The sequence below is a fragment of the Gymnodraco acuticeps genome, unplaced genomic scaffold (assembly GCF_902827175.1).
Source record: "Gymnodraco acuticeps unplaced genomic scaffold, fGymAcu1.1, whole genome shotgun sequence".
In the NCBI taxonomy this organism is placed as follows: domain Eukaryota; kingdom Metazoa; phylum Chordata; class Actinopteri; order Perciformes; family Bathydraconidae; genus Gymnodraco; species Gymnodraco acuticeps.
The window spans coordinates 943349-967221 of record NW_022989979.1 but is presented as its reverse complement, the minus strand read 5'-3'; the positions used below and the strand labels follow the sequence as shown (position 1 = coordinate 967221).

Here is a 23873-nt window from a genome sequence, read left to right as displayed (position 1 = left end):
CTGCAATGCAGAGATTTGAAGTGAAGAGTGAAACTGTTGGTTCTTTATTTCAATGATGTGTGTGTGTGTGTGTTTCCATGCATCAAAAGAAGAGCATATGAAAGGTGAATGTCAGTCTTTGATGTAAAGCTTCCCACTGTTAAACTTCAGCTTCAATCAACATCCTAACTGCAACACACACACATCACTGTTTCACTCTAAAGACTTAACAGTGAGAATTTAAAAAAGGTTCGAGACAGAAGAGACAAAATAAATTTTGAGAAAGGTAATTTAGATCGATGGTGGTGCAGGGTAATCATCCTGCTCACCTGTTTATCTCACTACAGGTGTCTGCATTTGTGTGTGTGTGTGTTGGAGCAGGAGTGTGTGCTTAAATGTCCATTTAGATCTTGCTGTATTTGAAGGGGCGTCTGTGTTACTTGAGTGTGGGTGTGCATGCGATCATTTACATGATCACACAGTGAATTTGGCAACAGAACCCCGGAATACCATCTGCTACTAACAGAACATGCACAGCGAGTGCGCACACACACACACACACACACACACACACACACACACACACACACACACACACACACACACACACACACACACACACACACACCTGTCAATCTATTCTGTTTTGTCTGTGCGGTGCTTTGATACGCCACGCTGACTTGTTGGATTAGTTGTGTGATTTATTCAGTTGGTTCCTGATTTGGGATGAGGCAGCCTTTTACCAAAAGGGTGGACACCATCATTAAATCTGACATCACCCCCCAGACACACACACACGCTGATTTTCTCTCTCGCAAACACAATGCAGCTGTTGCATAGCGTAACACTGGAAATGAGGATTCTTGGTCATTTCCTGCATCTTGAAATTTGGTAATTGCCTAATGACGAGTGCAGATAATTATGTGTATGTGTGTGTTTGTGTGTGTATTCGGTGTGTGTGTTCTCTGAGCAAAGGTGTCATAATAGCCCCCTGCTGTGCAGACCTCAATTAACCCCCTGCAACTGCACAGCAGAGAGACGGAGCAGGGAGGAGGCCAGAGGGAGGGGAGGATAAAAGAAGTGATTGGGTGACGGTGGCAGAGGACTGTTCGAGAGATTGAGAAAAGTGGATTTCGTGACTGGTAAATGTCTCTCTCTCCAAGGAGTCGTTTTCTTCCTGTCTGCTCTTTCATCTATCCATCTACCCCTCGCCCCCCTGTCAGTCTGAGAGGCGCCCGGGGGCAGATGGAGAAACTGAATTCAGGAGTGGGACTTGGACAATGGCGGGTTGAGCCAGCTTTACAAACCCCAAACGTCGAGTGGACGGCCTGTGAAAGCTGCTAGCCTCGAGGCTTGCTAAAATGATAACTATTCACACACATACATATACAGAGAGAGAAGCAGGTATTTTTCTTTGTATTGATGATAATAATAGCTAGCGAGGCCATTTCATAAAAAGTAGCTCGGGACAATCTGTGAAAATCTGGCCCATAGCCCGTGGCTTGTGAGTGAATGTGACCCCTTGGATGGCAGTGACATAAATGAAGTAAGTGAGGGAAGTGACTGAGAGCCACCGTAAGCAAGAATCAACACACTTGGTGCCAGTTAAAGCAGCTACAGTGTCCATTTGCGCGTGTGATAGACTAATCCCCCAACTTTGTTTGGTGTCTTTGTTCCATCTGTCCTTTCTCATAAAGTTGATAGAGGGAGAGTAATGGACTTTTATCCCATTAGCTTCCCTGGCATCATTCTCCTGCCCTCAGCAGACATGCCAATAAAACATATTTGAGCTGAGGACAGCAAACACGAGAGGAGACAGGGACACACCCTCATGTATATGATTAGGACCACACATACCCTGCTGCTCATATCAGCCCATGAATCTACTCAAACTTCAAAATCAATTACGCAGGCATGTTGCCCACAAACACTTTTGTGAATTGAATATATGTATAAACACACACACACACACACACACACACACACACACACACACACACACACACACACACACACACACACACACACACACACACACACACACACACACACACACACTGACAGCAAGGGGAGACGAGGGTCAGACAGGACTGATTGTCTCTTCCAGTCGCTCCAGAGAGCATATTGATTTTTCCCACACTCCTCTTTCTACACACCTCCCTCTCACTCTCTCGCCTCCTCTCTTTCTCTCCAAAGGAACCGTCATATTTTTCTTTCCCTCCTGTCTCTGCCGTATTGTCCTTTTCTCAAACCTCACTTTTTCTTCCAAGACTCCCACTTTCTCTTCTTACATCTATCCCACTCGCTATGTTTTTTGGCCTCTTGCTATGGACCCTCCTTAGTATTGAATACGATTGACCCTCACTCTTCTGCCATAAGTGACTTTGATTTTTTTACAAACTATTTTACAGTGAAATTCGTCTCCATGGTGGGCCCATACACTTCTGCATTGAACATTTATGTGCCGCACTTTACAGATGTTTAAAGCCTCAAATGAACGACTTTTACTCCTCTCACAGGATGCAGGACTCCATGCATCATTCCTTGCATTTCACGCTAAACAACCCTCATATTAAGCGTAGATTCCTGCTCTTGTCAGGGAATCACACACTGCTTCAGTATTTAGGACTCATTTCTTAAACACAGCATACAGCCTACTAAAACTCATTATTCTCCTTCTGTCATGCTGCTTAGTACATCCAGTTTGAGCCTTAGGAAAACTAAGCTTTTTTGTTTACCTCTTTTTGTTCCTTGGCAGTTTGGAAAAAAATTCCTTTTTATGAACAAATCCTCTGACAAATTCCTCGATTATGCAGCATGTGATCAACAGATGACATATCTCCAATGCAGACGCTTTAAGTGTTGTTGCATGGGAATATATGGGAGTGTGTCAGCACACAGTGTTTTATGGATCAAGTTATCAACTCCATGTGGCTTTTCTGTGATCGGCCTGCTGGAAAAACAATAAAGGAATGGAGAGAGAAAAGTGAAGAGAATGATTATTCATTGTTGTTTTTTCTTTCCCCTGATTAAGCTCAGCAACGAGAAGAGGAGAAGAATCTCCATGTTTTTTTAATCTGTAATCTATGTTGTCTGCTTCTACGTGCTCACTGTCTCCTGGAATCATCTTCCCCAATTTGGCGAGACAAGGGATGTATGGAATACAGGCCTACTCTATTTCCCTCCTAATCGCAATTTGAATTCAGCAATGTGTTCAGACAGATGTTTAATGTGTTTTCACAACAATGCTCCTCAACAAGCCAGCTCTGCACAACGCACAATTAGTTTCACACACATGTTTATCTTGTACTTACGGGCTATTTGAGGTTAATGGCGTTTGAGTTGTTTTGGTTCAGGTCCATGGAAAAGTCACAGTCAGAGTTGCTGTGCTTGAATCAACACTGAGAGATAATTGTGCTAAAGGATTCAAATGACTGAGACTCTATTGTTGCGCCATGAGGGGAAATATGCAAGACTGTCATGTCTGCTTGGATACCTTTGTGTATTATTGCTAAACATACATTCAAATAAACTAATCTTCCTGTTTTATCAAAGACACACAGGTACCAACGCTTCCAATGATAGCTTATGGGTGTCGTTGTGATAAGCACAACATTGAAGTCTTCCTGTTAAATAAAGTGAAAAGAAATTGGGTACAATTCTAATTCTGAGACAATGTGGCCAAGGTAGTAAAGCTTGTTGGCCCTTTAAGGTAATCTCAGTAAACGTTAAACAGTTCTGTGGGAAAAGTCTTTATGAATGGGTTCTGGTTTTTTTCTCATGCACATACAAAAGACAAAGGTTGGTGGTTTGATACCCAACCTTTCCACATGTTGAAGTGTCCTTGAGCACACCAGTCTGAATTTCCTCCTCCCTGTTTTTAGGAAACATTTGTCTTTGCCAAAAAAAACAACTGTTGAAAGACTGTAATGCAGTGATTAACCCCAGAATCCTCCAAAATAACAAACAAATGAACTCAACTTCATCGTTGTGGCACACTTTTGGACCACTTCTTTCTCTTTGTCTTTCTTTCTGTTGACATGTGAAACCAGACACACCTTTCTCCAGCAGCAGAGGAGTGGAGATTTTCCAACATACCAGCCCTTCCATGAGATCCTGTTCACTTCCTCAGCATCTCCCCGGGCCTCAGTGTCTGGGTGTGTGAGACAGACAACTCTCAGTCCCATCACAACAAAGGTAACCAGTCACTAACACACCTCAGGGGCTGAACCCAGTTTCAATACACCTCACCTCATGGTCACATCAGCACGAAACTGACAGCTAGGAGAGTATAATGGAAACCTAGACAGAGGAGGAGTTTTGTTTTTTTAATGTTGCTGTTTGTGTGTTTTAGTGTGGCACTGTGTGTGTGTGTGTATATGTCTGTGTGTCTCTTCATACAGCTGTGTCACCAGTCCCTGTGTTGACTGTGCCAGTCCAAACACAAACATCATTGTTTTTTAATGATGTGATTATCAGGGAACACACACACACACACACACACACACACACACACACACACACACACACACACACACACACACACACACACACACACACACACACACACACACACACACACACACACACACACACACACACACACAAACAAACTGTGAATCTGATGATGACATATCTATCGCTGATTTTATTAATGAGTTTAATAATACATCGATGGAGTAAACAGAATTTTTTTCTGTGTGTGCGTGTGTATGTGACACACATACAGTAGGACGAGCTGTGGGTAGCATGTGCCTCAGAAGCAGCTGTACAGAGGCCAGGTGGCTGAACTGACCTCTGCACACACACACACACACACACACACACACACACACACACACACACACACACACACACACACACACACACACACACACACACACACACACACACACACACACACACACACACACACACACACACACACACTGACCCCCACACCTTCAGCTTTACTGCATGGCCATAAACCAAAGATAACACAAACAGCTCCTAAATCAACAGGCTAGATTGAGCAGCACCAACATCACAGCCTTCAGACAGATTCACTTCTCATTAGCAGCTCTGCAGCCCTCTTAACCTGCCAAACAAAGCATTGAATTTTTTTTGAGAATAAATACGTATGAATGCAGATTTAAATTGTGGCTTCGTGATTACTGCATGCTTCCACCTGTTTAATTCAGGGACCTGCAAAGTTTGAGGTGTGTAGCAATGTTTTCTCTTTCTTATGATGTGAAAGTCAATTGGCGGAAGTCTTTATTTATATGTGGCATTATTGGGTGACATTTAATCTATTGTGGTATGAGCTGTCTCGATGGTATGACATAAATTCAATTGTAAAAGACTCCATTCATTATTTGTACAATCAACAATGACTCCTCAGTCTCAAATAAGACGCCTCACCTTCTCACTGCTCCAGATCTTCATCAATCAAAACATGATTTATTTCTTTACCACAAAACATTACACACAACATAAAGTGTGAGTCTGACAGGACAGAACCAGTTAAGTGAGGTCTTGGGTATTGGGTTAAAACAAGCAAATTTAGAAGTGATTATTTATTGTTTTAACACTCAAATGTGCAATATCTTTAAATAAAAAACACATATTAATATCTATTAGTATGGTGGAGTATATAAAGACAATACAAAAATAGAGTGCCGTAGTTTAAAACTCTGTCTTTACTTCTAGAAACGTAATTCAAGTTTGTCAAGTTGCACCTGTCTTCATTGACAGGCTCATTTAACTTCCTGAGCTCTGAAAATAATAGATCTTTGTTCATCTTACAGGGCTGATAACAGTTTTACCTTGTGAGAACCACAAAGATTTAAACCGGTGGTACTATTATGTGTTTCATCTTAAGATTTCCTTTAAATAGTCCAGACACTTGCATATTCTCTATACCCTCAAAATATGAAAACAACTCATTTGGGCTCAGATGAAATTAACTTTTAACATGTACACATCCTCCATTCAGGGAGGGTCTTATTTTGAACTAGTAAGCCATGTCACAACTCTGAGTTCATTCTCTTGTGCTTACTTTGCAACATATCAAAGCTTCAAATGCAGATATGGACAAATCTGCACTGAAACACCCTTTTTTGTATAGCAGTTTTTGTAACCAAACGTTTCTGCATGATGAAGCTTGAAAGGACAAACCACTTTTTGTATCTCTATTAACCAAATATTGTGTTTACTGTAATTGCACTACTGTTGTTTTTGTTTAATCTGTGTATATACATCATCAGTGTAGGTTTACCAGCCCTTGAAGTAGAATCCCTCTTTTGCTCTTGTTGAGGTTGCTCCATTATAGGGGTTTTGCTACCTTTTGTCTTTAATTCCGTTTGTTTGTATTTCTGTTTGTCAGCAGGATTACAAAATAACTACTGGCTTAATTTTCATGCAACGTGCAGGAAGGGTTTAGAATGGATCAAGGAAGAACCGGCAAATTTTGGAGTCGATCCAAATCACAGGGTGAATTCATTAATTACTTTGTTTTCTTTCTTAAACATTTGAAGATAGCTTGGCCATGGCAGAGACCTGCACTCTCTGCCTTCCTTTTTGTTTTGTTTTTTATTTTCCTTGGTTGAATACATAATCTTAGGACATGCAAAGTACTATGCCGTAAAGTTTGCAATGATCTCTCTTGTAATTGTTTATTATATAAGCTTCATTAATACATTTGACTGCACTTGACTTGTCTACCTATTATTCCAACAGGATTTTTCAAAGATGTTTTGCCTTGCATGGCCTCAGATCTACTTCATATAGTAAACACATCTCTTCACTCAGGTATTTTTCCACAGGCCCTGAAAACTGCAGTCATTAAACCGCTCTTAAAAAAGAATAATCTAGATGCTTCAGTAATTAACAATTACAGGCCCATATCAAACCTGCCATTTCTAGGTAAAATCATTGAAAAAGTTGTTTTTCAACAGTCGAGTAATTTCTTGCATTTAAATAACTGTTTGTGTTCCAGTCAGGCTTTTCGTCCAAACCACAGCACTGAGACTGCTCTTGTAAAGGTCTTTAATGACATCCACTTAAACACAGACAGTGGCAGAACTTCAGTGTTAGTATTATTAGATCTCAGTGCTGCGTTTGACACTGTTGACCACAGCATATTACTAGACCGACTGGAAAACTGGGTGGGACTTTCGGAAACAGTTCTAAATTGGTTTGAATCCTACTTAAAGGACAGAAACAACTTTGTTTCTATAGGTAAATACACATCTGAGTTGACAAATATGACATGTGGGGTTCCTCAAGGCTCCATCTTGGGGCCTCTTCTCTTTAACGTCTACATTCTACCACTGGCTCAGATAATGAAAAACAACAAAATAAGTTACCATAGTTATGCAGATGACACACAAATTTACGTAACAATTTCACCAGGAGACTATGCTCCAATTCAAACACTGAGTAAGTGCATTGAACAAATCAATGACTGGATGTGTCAGAACTTTCTCCAATTTAAACAAAGACAAAACTGAGGTAATGGTTTTTGGAGCCAAGTCAGAACGTATAAAAGTTAGCGCTGAGCTTCAGTGTGCAATGTTCAAAACAACAGATAAAGCCAGAAATCTAGGTGTAGTCATGGACTCTGAGCTGAGTTTCAACAGTCACATTAAAACAGTTACTAAATCAGCCTACTATCACCTAAAGAATATATCTAGGATTAGAAGACTAATGTCACAGCAGGATTTGGAAAAACTTGTCCATGCTTTTATCTTCAGTAGACTCGACTACTGCAATGGTGTCTTCACAGGTCTCACTAAAACATCTATTAGGAAGCTGCAGCTGATTCAGAACGCCGCTGCTCGAGTCCTCACTAACACTAAGAAAGTGGATCACATCACTCCTGTTCTGAAGTCTTTACACTGGCTTCCTGTGTGTCAAAGAATAGATTTCAAAAATACTGCTGCTGGTTTATAAAGCACTGAATGGTTTAGGCCCAAAATACATTTCTGACCTCCTGCTAAATTATGAACCATCCAGATCTCTCAGGTCTTCAGGGACTGGTCATCTTTCTGTCTCCAGAGTCAGAACTAAACATGGTAAAGCAGCGTTCAGTTATTATGCTCCAAATATCTGGAACAAACTCCCAGAAACCTGCAGGTCCGCTGCAACTCTGACTACTTTTAAATCCAGGCTGAAGACTTTTCTTGTTGTCGCTGCTTTTAATTGAACTATTCATATCTTAGACTGCACTGTAACTTTTATCCATGTATTTATTATTTTAATGTTTATTTTATTAGCTTTTCTTTTTAATGACTGATTTTAAATGCCATTTTCTTAATCTCTTTCATTTTTTGTAAAGCACTTTGAATTGCCTTGTGTTGAAAAGTGCTATATAAATAAACTTGCCTTGCCTTGCCTTGCCTTGCCTTGCCTTGCCTTGCCTTGCCTTGCCTTGCCTTGCCTTGCCTTGCCTTGCCTTGCCTTGCCTTGCCTTGCCTTGCCTTGCCTTGCCTTGCCTTGCCTTGCCTTGCCTTGCCTTGCCTTGCCTTGCCTTGCCTTGCCTTGCCTTGCCTTGCCTACCTGTTAATTTGATAAACAATCAAATATTGAGATATACTGGACTAATTGTAATCAACATCAGTGGAAAAGCAGTTACTTCCTCTACTTTGCCCCCAGCTCAATTTAAACAATCTTGTAGCTTGACCTCGGCGGTAGGTGTAATCTGATGTGTGTGTGAGAGGAGGGCAGGTCAGGTCAGGCTGTGTCTGAACAGGCTGTGTGCCCTAGAGCTGCGTTGTGTTGCAGGAGATAGGGGTCACGCTTCCTCTCTCCCCTCCCTTCAGCCATGATACGCCTCCATCAATGGCCGGCCTCTACCCTCCTGTCTGCTGTCATGCCTCTGCCTCCTCCCCTTTTTTCTGCAATATTACAAATCTTTCCTGTTTCTTATCCCCCTCACCCCCAAAACCACTGTCTGAGTAGACTGTAGACTGAGTGTGTGATTGTGTGGGTGTTTGTTTGAATGCTGGGATGAGGGATAAGGGGGAGCAGTATAAAACACACACACAGTGAGCACACATCAGCATTACAATCACCCACAGCTGCTTATTCTGTCTTATAAACCGGAGACGGATCAAGAGAGACAGACAGAGAGAGAGGAAGACAGAATTCCCTGCACATCTGTTCTCTTTTGATATGATATGTCACTGATGAAGAATCAAAATAGGCCACCAACTGAACTCCAAAAGCTTCAGACCTGAGAGACCTCAAGCAGACTATAGAGATTTGATTACAAAACTACTACTGATAACATTTTTTATCTTTGGGGATATATTCCGAAGCGATACATCATTTTGTTATGTCAATGTTCAAATTGTAAAATATGTGCAGACATTGTTATTTGTTTATTTTGCGTGACATCCGTTATTTACTGCCACAGCGACTGTAGTGCTGAGAAGCCAATCTTTATAATTGTGTTAATGAAACACACATTATTGAAGAAGTGATGGCATTTATATTGTCAATAATAGGAACATAGGCACATAGTAAATCATAACTAAAGCTCTTTGAGAAAACAGTAATTCTCAATATATGGATTCCACATGAGTAATTGCTGAGCGTATTCAGATTATTAAACTTCAGCAAAAACTCTACTTTTGCAAATGTAAATCAAGATTACATGTGCACTTGTCCAGAAGCTGCTTCTTTGTTTGTATAGCATTTCATAACATTAACTAACCTTTTACCTAACAAGGATGAAAAAACTGTTTCTTAAAGTTTGATTTGGTTGGTGTAAGTATGTCTCTCCAATTTGTTTAATGTTAACTTAAATAAACTCCTAATTCTTAAGGCTTAGAGCAACTGCTTTTGATAATTAAAACTATTATTAGAGTTTGAATATAATGCAGTGCAGTTACTTTGGATATGAATACTGGAACAACAAGTGTGAAACCACCATGGGACAGGTGTCATTTTAATGTGTCTTTCAACTGGACACTGAAGCCAACAGAGCAAGAAAAATGTGTCTTAGATACAGCACTGGATCCTTAGTTTCAGCTGTGTGGACATTTAACAATAATCAGATGGGTTTTGGCTATATTTGTCCACTTTAGATTTCACCAAGAAGCTCTGTCGCCTTCCTGAGGCCGGATAAATAAAGCATCAGGTGACCGGGACACTGCAGCGAGAAGTCCCCTACCGAGGTCACACTGTTGCTTTTTGACTGACGGCCAGTTGGAAACCTGCTGCTTTGAGGGAAAACGCAGTGTGTGAGTGAGAGAGAGAATGGAGAGACGAGAGCGGGCACGTCTGCTACTGCGTCTGTCCAGGCAACTCTCTCTCTCTCTCTCTCTCTCTCTCTCTCTCTCTCTCTCTCTCTCTCTCTCTCTCTCTCTCTCTCTATCTCTCTCTCTCTCTCTCTCTCTCATCTCTCGTCTCTCTCTCTCTCTCTCTCTCTCTCTCTCTCTCTCATCTCTCTCTCTCTCTCTCTCACACACTCCCGGGAGCAGCGCTTTGACGCACCACGCAAAGTTGGATTATACTATTGCGCGCTGGTCTTTGACGGGGCTTTTTTCCCTCCCTAACACTGCCTACACCCTTGCCACTGACTTGCCATTGATATATTATCTGGATCAATATCTTTCCTCCTCGGTGACCTCTGCTGAGCTTTTTGGAAGAACCGAGCGCGGTCTCCTTTCTGGACGCGTGTTATGAATTCATAACTAAGACAGCCTCACCTGGAGTGCGTGTGTTTGTATGCAGTAAAGTGTGTCTGAGAGTTTGTTTCTCTGGATCAGATCAAGCAGTGAGGTGTTTTATTGGCTTGGTTCAGCACACGCTCATACGCTTACAGACACAACACACATCGGGGGGATTTTGGGCACCGCATGCCGGGGACATGTGGAAGTTTGCGCCGCTGTAGCGCAGCCAGAGAGCCGGTCCACCGCCTCGTCAACCTCTCGTCTCCCTTTCAAGGGGGGGGGCAAATTCCTAATTCACAGCTTTCATACATAAAAACCCCTCTAAGAAGACCCAAATGTGAATTTTAGAGCGATACATTTGAGAATCCCAGGTCTGAGGGGAGGACAACGAAAAGGAGGACTGCATCCCGTTGCGTGCAGAGTTTGGTGAGCTGTTTCGGGGATTTCAGGGCTTTTATTTTTGAACGCCCTTGTATTTTCTCGTTATTTTGTGGGTCTCATATTGGCCCCCACTTGCCGCAATGATGGTGGGAACTCTGAGCCCCGCTGGCCCCGCTGGCCACGGCCGCTCCCCGGTGACTGCGCTGGGGCTGCTGGCCGTCCTGCTCTCGGTCCTGTCCGGCGGAGCGGACGGACAGCCCTGCCCGGCGCAGTGCTCCTGCACCGGGACTACCGTAGACTGTCACGGCCAAGGGCTCCGCAGCGTGCCCAGGAATATCCCCCGCAACACCGAGAGACTGTGAGTAGCCTACCGAGGGGGGAAAAAGCGCAGTTTCCCAGACAAAACACTTCACACGAGAAAAACACTAGAATCTCAATTTATTCGTGCGTCAATTATGTAAAAAAAAAAATTGGTTACCTTAATGCATTTAAGAAATATATATATTTTATATATGCTTCTCCTGAAAAGATCTTAAGAGTTTACAGCAATCTTATGTCACTTTTTGGTAGGCTATTTGATAGCCCACCCTTCATTATATTTCCACAAATATTTTTATGATCATATAATGTTCCTATTTTTTTAATAATCTGGTTACATTAGTGTTTTCGGTCCTTTTAAACTGCATGCTGATAGTATTAGGAGGATTGTTTCCTTGGGGACCATTTTAGCGCAGTGACACGTGAACTAACACGTTAAAACTCAGGACCTGTAAATGCTGCTAAATGTACCTTGTGTTTTTAAATTGTAGAAACACCTTTTGGTTCTTCCTGCATGTGTGTAATGTGGGGATTCGCTCTTGCTGATCGCGGAGCTGAAGTTAGGGGCACTGCTGTGGTTGTGTTGGTGGTTTCGCACTGTTGCATTAGCACAGCCTCCGTAGACCACATCGGTTTGTCTGGAGACCAGCAAGTTAATCAAAAACGGATTTGGACAAGTGGGCTTTGAGTTAAACAAGCCGTATTTTATTAGTGAGAGCCCCCTTGATAAAATTAAAAATTGCCTAGTATAGCGCAGCAGCTCTTTTCAATTTCTCTGATGCTCAAATGAAATTCTGCATCGGCCACAGCACACCAAGTTTCAACAAAAACCCTCCAGTGGACCTGCTTTTTCTTTGTTTGATTAAAATGTCATATCTCATGTAGCCTACTGACAGTCTGTTTTTTCCCAATTTCTCTCTCCAGGGATCTGAATGCAAACAACCTCACTAAAATCACCAAGGCGGATTTTGCAGGACTGAGGCATCTGCGAGTGTTGTAAGTGGTTTTTATGAATTGTATTTCCTTCTTTCTTATCTCTCAGCTTTTGCAGATGCAAAATAAAATATAATACTCTCACGCACAGCTCTGACAAGCAGCACCTTACAATTCCAACAACTTTCCCCCCTAAATACCACAACACACAGATTTAACTGTTTCCAGTCCTGTTCAGCATCACAGCAGCCTGCCGCATGCAGCACTGCGTCTACAAGCGGCGCTTTCATTGAGTCAGTATGTGTTTTCAAACAGAATAGCATTGGCACCTGTTAATGCTGTCGTGTTAATCTGCCAGTGGAAGTGTCAGGAGGGGCTTATTTTAACTACCGGGCAAAGAGGGAAAGAGATAGCGGTCATTAGGTGTAACCGCGGAGGGAGGAATGCAGCTGCAAGGGAGGGAGGGTGCAAGGAAAGGAAAGGAGAGAGTCAAGTAAGAACAGGTTTCTTACCTGGGATGAATCCAGTTTAAGAGTAGGACATGGATAGCCTGCTTTTATTGTGTGTGTGTGTGTGTGTGTGTGTGTGTGTGTGTGTGTGTGTGTGTGTGTGTGTGTGTGGTGTGTGTGTGTGTGTGTGTGTGTGTGTGTGTGTGGTTGTGTGTGTGTGTGTGTGTGTGTGTGTGTGTGTGTGTGTGTGTGTGTGTGTGTGCTTTCCAGCTGCTAAAAGTGAATGGGAGAATACATGGTTGGAATTCCTTCTGAGATGATGTCCCTAATCGTGCGTGCGTGTTCTCCAGCCTCAATGTTAGCTGTTTTCTGTGTTCATAATGCGTACCTGTGTCAGACAAAATCTAAATAATTAATTAGAGCGGCAAGATTTAGTCAATGGAAAACCAATTCATTGGCTTACACTCTTTAGTTTTAGTCATAAAGCTAAAATGCAAACTATCCTGGCTGCAACTTCTCCAATGTGAGGATGTACTTATTTGTTTGACATTATAGGCAATGAAATATCTTTGGTTTGTTTGTGAGTTAACATGCATTTGTCCAAAACCAGTTATATCTGCTTGTGTGTTCCTATTTATCATGAGTGTGCACAATACAGCCTATACAAATATGTGTGTGTGTGTGTGTGTGTGTGTGTGTGTGTGTGTGTGTGTGTGTGTGTGTGTGTGTGTGTGTGTGTGTGTGTGTGTGTGTGTGTGTGTGATGTGTGAGTGTGAGTGTGACAGCTTGGCTTGGTCAGCACAGTGCTCCTTGGGGAGTTGTGCTAGTGTAAGTGAATGAGTAGTCACACTCACAGCTGTGTAGTTAGACAGAGGGTAAATTGGATGATAGATGAGTTGCTGTCCAACTGATGGGCCAGTTTTAAAGTCAATTCTGTGGCTCCATCGATCCGCCGCTGATTGTCTTCTCTCTCTCTCTCTTTCTCCTGCTGCTTCAACGTTCTATCACTTACCATCTCCACAATCAGTTTTTCTTTTTTTAATTCACACCCACTGCCACCTATCTTCTTCATCTCTCCCTCTCTCCCATGTCAATCTCTTCTCCTCTCTCGTGTCCTATCTCACTCTCCTTCACCTTCTCTTCCTCTTTACTCTCTCTTATCTGCGGCCCCATCCAGCCATCTTTCGTCTTTTCTTTGGACTCTCAAGGTGTCATCAGATCACCCTGTCAGCTCTCATGTGTCTCTCTATTAATCTCTTTTTTTTGCTGTCCAGTGCTTATTGTCTCACTTTCCGCTGGTGTTTCTCTTTCAGGCAGCTAATGGAGAACAAAATCACCACAATAGAGAGAGGAGCGTTCCAGGACCTGAAGGAGCTGGAGAGACTGTGAGTTACAATTCTGAATTAAAGCAGAGACTATTTATTTTCACACATTGTTGTTAGAAATAATCCTTTATCATAATGCTTTTTCCTGAAGCATACACGTTTATTTTTCATATATTTGGATATGCACATGTACAGAAAGGTGACAAATGAAAGGATAACAAGTATGCAGAGCTTTTGTAGGGAAGAACGTTATTGTTCCGTTGTCCCCTCATTTTCTTTTTGATTATTGTGGCATTGCATACGTGTGAGATTGGTTTTTATAAAATTCTCTGTGGTCCATTTTGAAGGACGATTGTGCTAATTTCCTAGTGTATTGTGGCACTGTAGAAACATTAAAAAAACTTGAGCAATATCACTGGAACTTTTTCTTGTTAAAATAGACCCTTAAAAAACCTAAAATGTCAGTCTGTCTTTTCCGCCTCATTTCCTGTTTTTTTTAGGCTGGTTGATTTGTAGTTGTGGATCGTAGCAGAAGGCACATTTTGTGAATTTTGGTCCTACATTTTTGAGACAACAGATTCAGATATTTTTCAAAGTATTGAGTGCCCCCACCCCCCATATCTGTATGTCTTTGTAAATGTTTCACTGCTGCCATCAGTTTTCTCAAGAGGGAATATTTGAATTGAGTCTCAGCACGGTGAGAGTGAACAGCCAAAGGTTGTTATGACGTTGGCCGGGAATCACTGGTATTCAGCATCTAACCCCGAGGCAGTTATGGCATAATTAAGTCCTGGTAGTGTGTGGGAGAAGAGGACAGAAGGGGGATGCAGACCTCTGGCTGCTGATATGTCTATTGTGTGGACTGTCAACTTTACTTGATGTGTGAGCTGTCTGCATATGGCTGTGTTTGTGGCCTGACTGCCAGCCAATGACACACAGGAATGCAGCAGACTGTGACGCTCTGAGGAGGCTTAGAGACAAGCTTTTAATTAAAGACACGTAAAAATCCTTTCTGCTTACACACATGTTTACAAAAACACAGACATACCTGTGTAAACACAGACATATCCACCTGTACACATACACAGGCATACAAACAGCACTAAATCAATTGAAGGTAGTTAATCTTCCTGATGGCTGTTTTGGGTAAATTCTTCAGGAGTGGTCGGATTGAGAAGGATGAAGTATCATGAATTCCCGCTGCTCTCGTCTTGGGCGTGTCGTGCCTGGTTTTTTCTCTGCTCTCTGCTGCACTGTGGCCACTCTTTGTTGACACAGTGAATATATAGGAATCTGATCGTGATTCTCATGCAACCGATGCTGGGATCTGTCCAGCTAAGCAGATCTGGGAATTTCTGCCCAGAGCTTTAGACAAGGCCAATATTCAACTGTGAAATGGACTGTTAACTTTGATAGTGATTACCTTATGTGCTAAGAGATGGTACATGCTGGTTAAAAAAGTCTCTCATGCATACATATTAGCAAATCAGGCTTCAACACACACTTACACATACAATGTAGATCAGTCTGTAAACATCCACATCAGATAAAGAATTACACATCAACTATCAAACTATACATGCTGTCTTTGTCTTTCATCAGAGGGCAACAAACACTTTGACAGCAGCTAACTTTCTGACACAACATGGCTGTTTTCTGTTGTTCTTACGAGGGTTTTCAACTGTAATTCAGCGTCTCTGGCGTGGCATGTTCACAAACACAAAGGTGGAGTCAGTCATCAATGCCCCCCCGCAGCCGCTGGACAATGGCACGTCTCCGGAGTCTGGAGTCTTGGGGCTCATTTCAAAGGCCTCTGTCCTCTGGGGGTTGGATAGGGGCCTGCTGGGCACCGCTGCCCAGAGTAGAGGGCCCTAAGCTGGGCTGACGGATCCACAGTGACTGCCCCCCACCGGGGTGGAAAACGGTTTCCCTTCTCATCCTCTTTTTTTGCGACAGGCCCTGCAGGGCTGGGCAGGGTGGGGTCAGGTGTGGGGCAGTAGCTGGGGGGTATGGAGGAGGGGCCGGTGGTCGAAGGAGGTGTGGAGGAGATAGGCATGTCACAACACACACATGCACATACACAAAAACATGCATTGGTATGGATAGACTCATGCACGCGCATTAACTTACGCAAGGCTGCTCCGTCAGTACTGGTTTTATCTTGATTTTGCCCCCCACTTGCGCATTGATTCCATCTTTAACCTCTCCTCATGTTTTTCTTCCAAACCCACCCATCTCTCTCTCTCTATTGTCCTGTGCTTACAGGAATGTCATACATTCTTCACTCTCTCCCTGTAGATAATGAAGAATAGGAAAGAGAGGCGTTTCTGATCCTCTTATCCTCCTCTCACATCTGACTGGTTTATAGCCGCTATCCAATTCAAAGTGTGTGAGATTAAAGATGATAGCAGCAAGAGATATGCAGAGAGAAAGGAAATAGTAATTACAGGTATTGAGAGAACAACGGTGAGATAAAGCCTCAGATAATTAACCTGTAGTTGAGTGATCACATTATCAAAGGTAATTTCAACAGTGAAGAATAATTGTAAAACAGATTACAGGTAGTGAGACATACATATCAACAGTGATGTACACACTAGATAAATAAACCTCACACTAAGTGTGGTGTAATTTGTGGAAAATGTGACTATCAAAAGATAATTACATCATTGAGACTAGCAGAATATGGATTTAAAAGAAAAGTCTTAGATTAGCGTTTGCTGAATCCTGCGAGTGAAGACATTGCTTCTCTGATCCTTCAGGGCAAAGTTTCGCAATGCCTTTTTTTAATTTATTGAGCTGCAGGGCTTGAAAGGTTCTGCACACAAAAGCCATTTTCACTACAATGGTTCTATCTAATAAAAGTAATTTGTAGATATTGCTGAGTCACTGGCTGTCTGTGCTACTGCCAACTATTGTTGTAAATACCAGCTTTTCAATACGCTTAATGAGAATCATTTCTGCATTCTGGAATCCTGCGTTACTGTGAAATTGGGCAGGATGGTATCTTATCTAAGCCTTCATAGCCATGATGTTAAAGCTTGTATGCCAGCGCATTAACCTGTAAAGTGCATATGGCATCACGATGGGGTCTAATTAACAAAGACGATTCACATCTCTCATACTTTTGTGCACATATAAAATAAAATATTAATTCACTCAGTCTCTCCTGACTAAAATACACAAACTGCTGGAGTGGATATACACACATACACAAACACTCACGCAAGTTTTGACATAAAATGTGAATTATGGCAGCAGTGGCATTGGTGGAGTAATAATTGTTTTTTTGAGTGGGTTTGTTGTTTCCTTCCTGGCCACAGCCTGCAAACCTGTAATGCTACACATATAAACTTGTGTGTGTGTGTGTGTGTGTGTGTGTGTGTGTGTGTGTCTTTGTGTCTGTGTGTGTGTTTACTGTGTGGTTTGTTGCTCTCTAGCATATGTTTATGATTGCAGGGATTATCACCACGCTGCAGTGTGACATTAGCTTGTTGGAGTGACTCTCACACCTCAATGTACTGGCGACTCGGTCTTCATTCACTTTCAGCCAGACTTTGACTAATGAATCACGACTGTGGAAGTACTCTGAGGGTGTTTATGTGCACACTCACACACACTTCACACACACTATAATACATTCCTTCAGGTCAAGAAACAAGCCACTAAATCACTACTGACCACTAGATTATTTTTGTCAGAGTCTGTTAGTACTTGTATAGAGGGACAGTAGAGGTGTTCTGGGCAAAAATGAACAACTCCTAAACACTAAATCTTAAGCTGTAGGAACTATACTGCAACGTTTTCTTTGTCTCTTATAACAAAGATGCAAGGGTTTATGGTAGTTGGGGTTGAAACGATGAATAGATGCACAGAAAATTAAGAACAGGTTATTAGAATAGGTTAAATAAGTGTAGTGGCTGAGTGACTTCATTGGACTAACATTTTGAGGTGTATAATATGTCAACCCAGTCTCACGGCATTTCGTGTTATAGTCACAAAATGAATCTATTGATTCGTGTTCACCAACACGATTTCCCCATATTTTTCGTGTCACAGAGAACGATTTTAAAAGCAATGTAAATAATAACAAATTAGAAGGAAAAACAGATTAAAGAAAATACAGATGTCAGTATTCTGACACAGAACGATTTTAGAAGCAATGTATTTCTATTGGTAGTATGTTTCGTGCCTGCACCAAATAATAAAAAATTAGAAGGAAAAAAAGATTACAAAAAATACAGATTTAAGTATTCTGAGGCTCTGAGCCCCATTTCTTTTCCTCGCGGACGGCAAAAAAAGTCCGACATTATACAATTTAAAAATAAAAACAATAATTGTGGCTTGATATTGAGTAAGAACATGTTTTTATGAACCACACAGCTTCCTGTCTTCCAAGACCCGACCGGACAAAAAGACGTGGTGCAGGCACGAAACATACTACCAATAGAAATACATTGCTTGTAAAATCATTCTGTGTGACACGAAAAAAATGCAAAAATCGTGTTGGTGAACACGAATCAATAGATTAAATGTATTTCGTGACTATTACACGAAATGCAGTGAGACTGGGTTGAATATGTAGAGGTTGGTTTCATATCATGAATGCTGTCCCTTTGGAAAGATAAAATAACAGGTTTTGTCGGCGTCCTTTGTGATGCTTGAACTAAATAAAAAAAGGGTTTTCTGACCCTAAATTGAGCAATATATGATGGTTAAAAGTGTAAACTTGATTGGTAAAGTTATCTGAAATGTATGAGCAAATAATTAAATGCACCTGATACTTTTGAGTAACGACACTGGTTTGGATAAAACACTGTCTTCACTTCATTCTCGTAGTCTCCTAGTCTGACAGCATTGTATCTATTTTAAGAGAATGAGCTCATACTCCTTCGCCGCACCTCCAGCACCAATCTGTGCACTCACCCAGGGGAGGTCTAGCCCACTAACGGGTGCTCATGGTCGGGCAGGACCTGCAGGAGGAGTGGGCCTCTCCATGGGACCACGTGGGGCTCTTAGCCGCCACAGCCAGCCTTAACGGAAGAGAAGTGAATAATTTAGAAACATCATTCTGTGGGATGTTAAATATTAAAGCGCCCTCTGATGTAACTGTGAAGTGTGAATGTGTGTGCATGAACGCAGGCACGTTCATATATTTGAGCACTCCTGGGTTGATGATGGACACACTGGGGGGTGACGTTATTTAAGGAGAGTCCACAGCAGCTTATAGTGAAGCACAAAGAGGTAAAATAAGAAGGCCATTGTGACACTTGAAGAGAGGTTTTTGGTGGTCTGAATACAACTGTTGACATTTTTGAAGTGTTTTGTTAAGGCTGTTTTCTTCAGCTGTTTCTACCTATACATACGGAAAGAAATTCACTTTAATTCGTATATAATGCACTTTAACCTTAGCCAGGACGGGCATAACTGCCTCAGTGGAAGTGAGATGACAAAGTTGGATGGTTTAAATATACAGGACTATTACTCAGGAGACCACCTGTTCCTGTCCTGTGTAAAACTAGAAATGGTTGACTTATATTTACTAACTTTTACGTTACATAACTTACTTATTTTAACACAAACTATTATTTTTCTAAACCTAACCAAGTGTTCTGGAGCATTCACATGTGCATTGTTTGCTTGTGTTCATGGACATTTGTGAGAAACTCAGTCAGGGCCTTTAACACTATTTTTCATTTATTGAAACAAGCTTTCTTCATTCTTCCTCCATCTCTCATTTCCTTACTCCCTCTCTTAATTCTCCTCCAGTAACAGCCGGCGCAGCATCCTTCCCCGGGCTGTCAATGTGTGTGTGTGTATATGTGTGTGAGAGAGAGTGTGTGTCGGGGTTAAACTGTTTCAGCAGCCTGTCTTTCATTGTGTCACTCAGTTGCTTCACTCTCCTCTGACTCACATCAAGGCACAACCACACACACAGCAACACACACCGGCATACAAACCTCTTCACTCCACTCGACCAGGGTTAAATGATCGCACCCAGATTATTAAACTCACCCGAGTTCTCTCAACTCCTGTGTGTGTGTGTGTGTGTGTGTGTGTGTGTGTGTGTGTGTGTGTGTGTGTGTGTGTGTGTGTGTGTGTGTGTGTGTGTGTGTGTGTTTGTGAGAATGTGTGTGATGACGGGTTGTTGTGAGTTCTTCCCCTGTGAGGGCCTTGTTTACTCAGTGGGGTCCTTTTCACACATTCGGTAGCCCGGCCAGACTGCCTGTTTGTTTTTCCCACATCATCTCCTCTTCTCCGCCTTTGTGGTAAAAAAAAGGTCCCCCCACACCCCCATTACATTTGAACCTCTTCTCCCGTCTTCCTCCCCCTGCCTTCCCTTCGTCCTTCTCGAGTTCACTGTTTGTCTGGCAGCCATGTTGTACCCCTTAAATCAGGGGCGACTGGGAGTCTGCTTTTCTGCCCGTGAACATGTGTGTCCTTTTAATGCCTCCATCAATCTTCTTATGTTCATGCTTCCTGTAACACTGAGTTGTAAGCAAAACACAACAACACACAATGTGATATGATGAACAGGAAACACAAATATCACCTTAAAAAGCTAATTATACACACATGTAACCACTCTATGGAAGCCTATGTTGAGTTATTTCCTAATTGATACTCTATACTTTTTTCAGGCGCCTGAATCGGAATAACCTGGCCGTGTTCCCCGAGCTGCTTTTCCTGGGAACGACAAAACTTTACAGACTGTAAGTCCTGTTTTTTTCCTTCTCTTTCTCTTTCTCTATCCATCACTCGATTTCTCTGCATTGTTATCTGAAGTATTGTTCACTTCCAAAGAAGGCCTGAGATCACTCGGATGAATTATTGAAATTGTGTGTGTTTTTGTGTATTACCACAAGCTTGTACAGAACATTGACTGCGATTTGAAAAAAATCTGGTTGTCTTGGTGACGTAGCCGTGGTTTTTCACTTCGATGAAGGAGTGAGGGAACAGATTTTAAATGGCCCTCTTCATAGAAGCCAGTTCAGTAGCTAATGGAGATTAGCACTCCAACAGCTGCTGCCCACTGGGAGGTGTGTGTGTGTGTGTGTGTGTGTGTGTGTGTGTGTGTGTGTGTGTTGTGTGTGGTGTGTGTGTGTGTGTGTGGTGTGTGTGTGTGTGTGTGTGTGTGTGTGTGTGTGTGTGTGTGTGTGTGTGTGTGTGTGTGTGTGTGTGTGTGTGTGCTCTTCTAAAGTTACATGTGTATGTTTCACAGACAAAAAATAGTCTCAGTTACAGAACATAAATGTGTCAGTTTGCATTCAAAACCCTTAAACTGCAGTGTGTTGTCGTCAGGCACCGTCCACTCTTCAGAGCGTCTGTGCTGTAAACTGATCTGTGGATTTCCAGAACTGTAGGGCTGGGCAGCAATGCTGCTGAAACTGTGGGAACTACCTTCCCGTCATGGTTGTTTGTGGTCCCAGGGAATAATTATGGTTGAATATATTTATATGTGTGGCTGCATATATTTATCTTAAACAATATTGAAATGCTCAGATGATTCAGAGAGTGTGTGGAAGTTGTTTATGTTCTGCGGCTGCTGCAGTGGTTTGCTGGGCTTGACCTGTCGTCTATGGGTGTGTGTCTGCATGTGCGTCTGTGTTTCTGCAAGAGTGTGTGTGTGTGTGTTTTTCAAGGCCAAGAGTTGGCATATTGCTCAGCGTGTGGGCCGAGGTAAAAATACAACTCGGATATACTGCTCTCTGCTCAGCTGTTGCAGACAAGCGGCCTCTCTGTGCGCGTTGTGTGTGTGTGTGTGCATTTGTTAGTTTAGACTTGCGTGTGCACTTTGCTTGTTTGCGTGTATGTTGTGTATAAGCCTCAGTTCTCCAGGTATATGTGTAGCAGAGGATCCCTGGTTGGTTTAATATATTCACTGACCACACACTTCATTCGGTCTCACAGCACTCATAATGTTGTCTTTTGATTGTGTTTTTTTCCTCAGTAGAAGATCTCAAATTAGAATTAGAGAAATAAAGCATTTTCCGAAAAATCAACAGAAAGTTGCCCAATGAAAAAATACAAATAACCTAGCTGGCGCTTTTGCCGCCACAAAGCTATAGAAGCAGTTTTCTCAGACATATGGAAGTCATTCATAATGAACATCAACCACGGAGGCTTAGCCAATAGCATTTAGGGCTGTTTGGACAATATTACATCTCTACTTCTACACCCCCAACAGTGTACTTTTATTTTTAGAAAACACAACAAGAAAGCCTTGAGAACCTCTGAAGTGGAATCTTGTTAAGTTTTATTTAGAGGTCAGAAGGTATGCAGACTGGACCGACTTTGGTTCTTACAACAGCACTGCTATAAATGAACACTTGCTCAACCTGCTATTATGAAAATTGTGTTTTCACTTTTTTTCGAGCTTGGAAATGATGTGTGTGTGAGTACTTCCTGGATGTGTTTGCTCAGCGCCATGGTTAAGAGCTTTGAGGGCTAAATGAAACTGAGGTCAGGTGTTAGAGGAAACATTATTTCTGCCTGAATTATGTTGACATCCAACATGTGTCTAAAACCATTTAGTGTGACATGCTTATAAACTGTATTAGGTGTTGATCTAGACAATTACTATGTATATGAGTAGATGAGGTAAAAATCTTCTTATTGGTCATTGAAGTCGTGATGACGAGTCTTGCACCAATAGTCATTGTTTATTTTTGCAATGTCAATCAAGATCACTTTTTTTCAGGGTAGTTAAGGTCACTTACATTATAAGAATGAGACCATGATGTTACAGTTAACTAAATTAAATGTGAATGATACAGTAACTCATTAATTCAATGTTTTTGTCTCAAATGTTCCTGTGATAAAAGTGGTGTCCACATACGTGTGTAAAATACTTTCTTCTAACTTCCACAATGAATTGCATTGCATTTTATAAATGTTGTGGGACTCCAGGCCCGTCACTAGTGACACAACTCAAGAATGACTCATTCAAGTTAACAATTGAATGTCTTTTGAGTAGGGAGTAGTGAATGAGTGACAAGGGGAGTGAACTGAGAAAGTTCTCAAGATGTGCTTCCACTTTGATCCTCAATGTTAAGATGCAGGAGTACAGGGGATTAAGCGTCAAATTACCACCAACCAACCAACACAATAAACCTGCATTTAGTTGCCAGCAGTAAATCCTCCTTTAATGTGGGTTCTTATGTTTAGTGTATTTTCTTCGTCTGTTCCTTCCTTTCCTCATTGCCATTAGTGATCATGAATCCAAAGCTGTATAATACAACATCTACCAAAGATAAACATAGAACAACAAACATGTATGCAAACACAAATTAACAAATAAAATGTTAACATACAAGGAATGGTAAAAACATATATGTAATACAATCTTGATTCCAGATCATCAGTATAATTCTTGCACTTTTATCATGATGCTTCTTTCAGAGGAAATTATTTTGTTCAATATGATTGTCTTCCATTACTACGCAGATGTCACAATGCTGACCCCATGCAATGAACACATATATTCATGTGACATTTCCTCTCCTCTCTTCTGCCTCTTCTCTGCCCGCTCTATTCCCTTTTTGCTGGACAGAAATCAGTAGTGAGATGAAAGAGGGGTTGATGGGGTGATGGGAGGATGAGAGAATGGGTCACAGCTTCTACATATGAAAAGTCTGGTTATACAGGAGGATGAGGATATATTGATGGGACAGTGATTGTGTGTATGTGTTTTCTTGCTGCCTTGCCTTTTCTGGCATACATTCCTCAGAAACAGTTTTCAGATTACTTTATCACCCTCTGTGTTTTAGTGTTTTGTGTCAAGTGCGTTTTGCTTAAAAATGTTTGTTTGTTTGTAGCCTTTATTTAAC

At 41.8% G+C, this 23873-nt stretch overlaps 1 protein-coding gene across 2 annotated transcripts in view; it reads left to right on the top strand.

The window, feature by feature from the left end:
• The first annotated feature begins 10416 nt into the window (after positions 1-10416).
• The window catches only part of slit2 (slit homolog 2 (Drosophila)), an 89018-nt gene continuing 75561 nt past the window's right edge, over positions 10417-23873 (top strand). The window contains exons 1-4 of one of the 2 annotated variants that reach the window (XM_034211566.1): positions 10417-11376; positions 12261-12332; positions 14032-14103; positions 20685-20756. In XM_034211566.1, coding sequence (XP_034067457.1) covers positions 11159-11376; positions 12261-12332; positions 14032-14103; positions 20685-20756 — 434 coding nt within the window. In that variant the 5' untranslated portion in view covers positions 10417-11158. The remainder of the gene's footprint in view (positions 11377-12260; positions 12333-14031; positions 14104-20684; positions 20757-23873) is intronic. The other variant, XM_034211565.1, reaches the window with a different exon arrangement.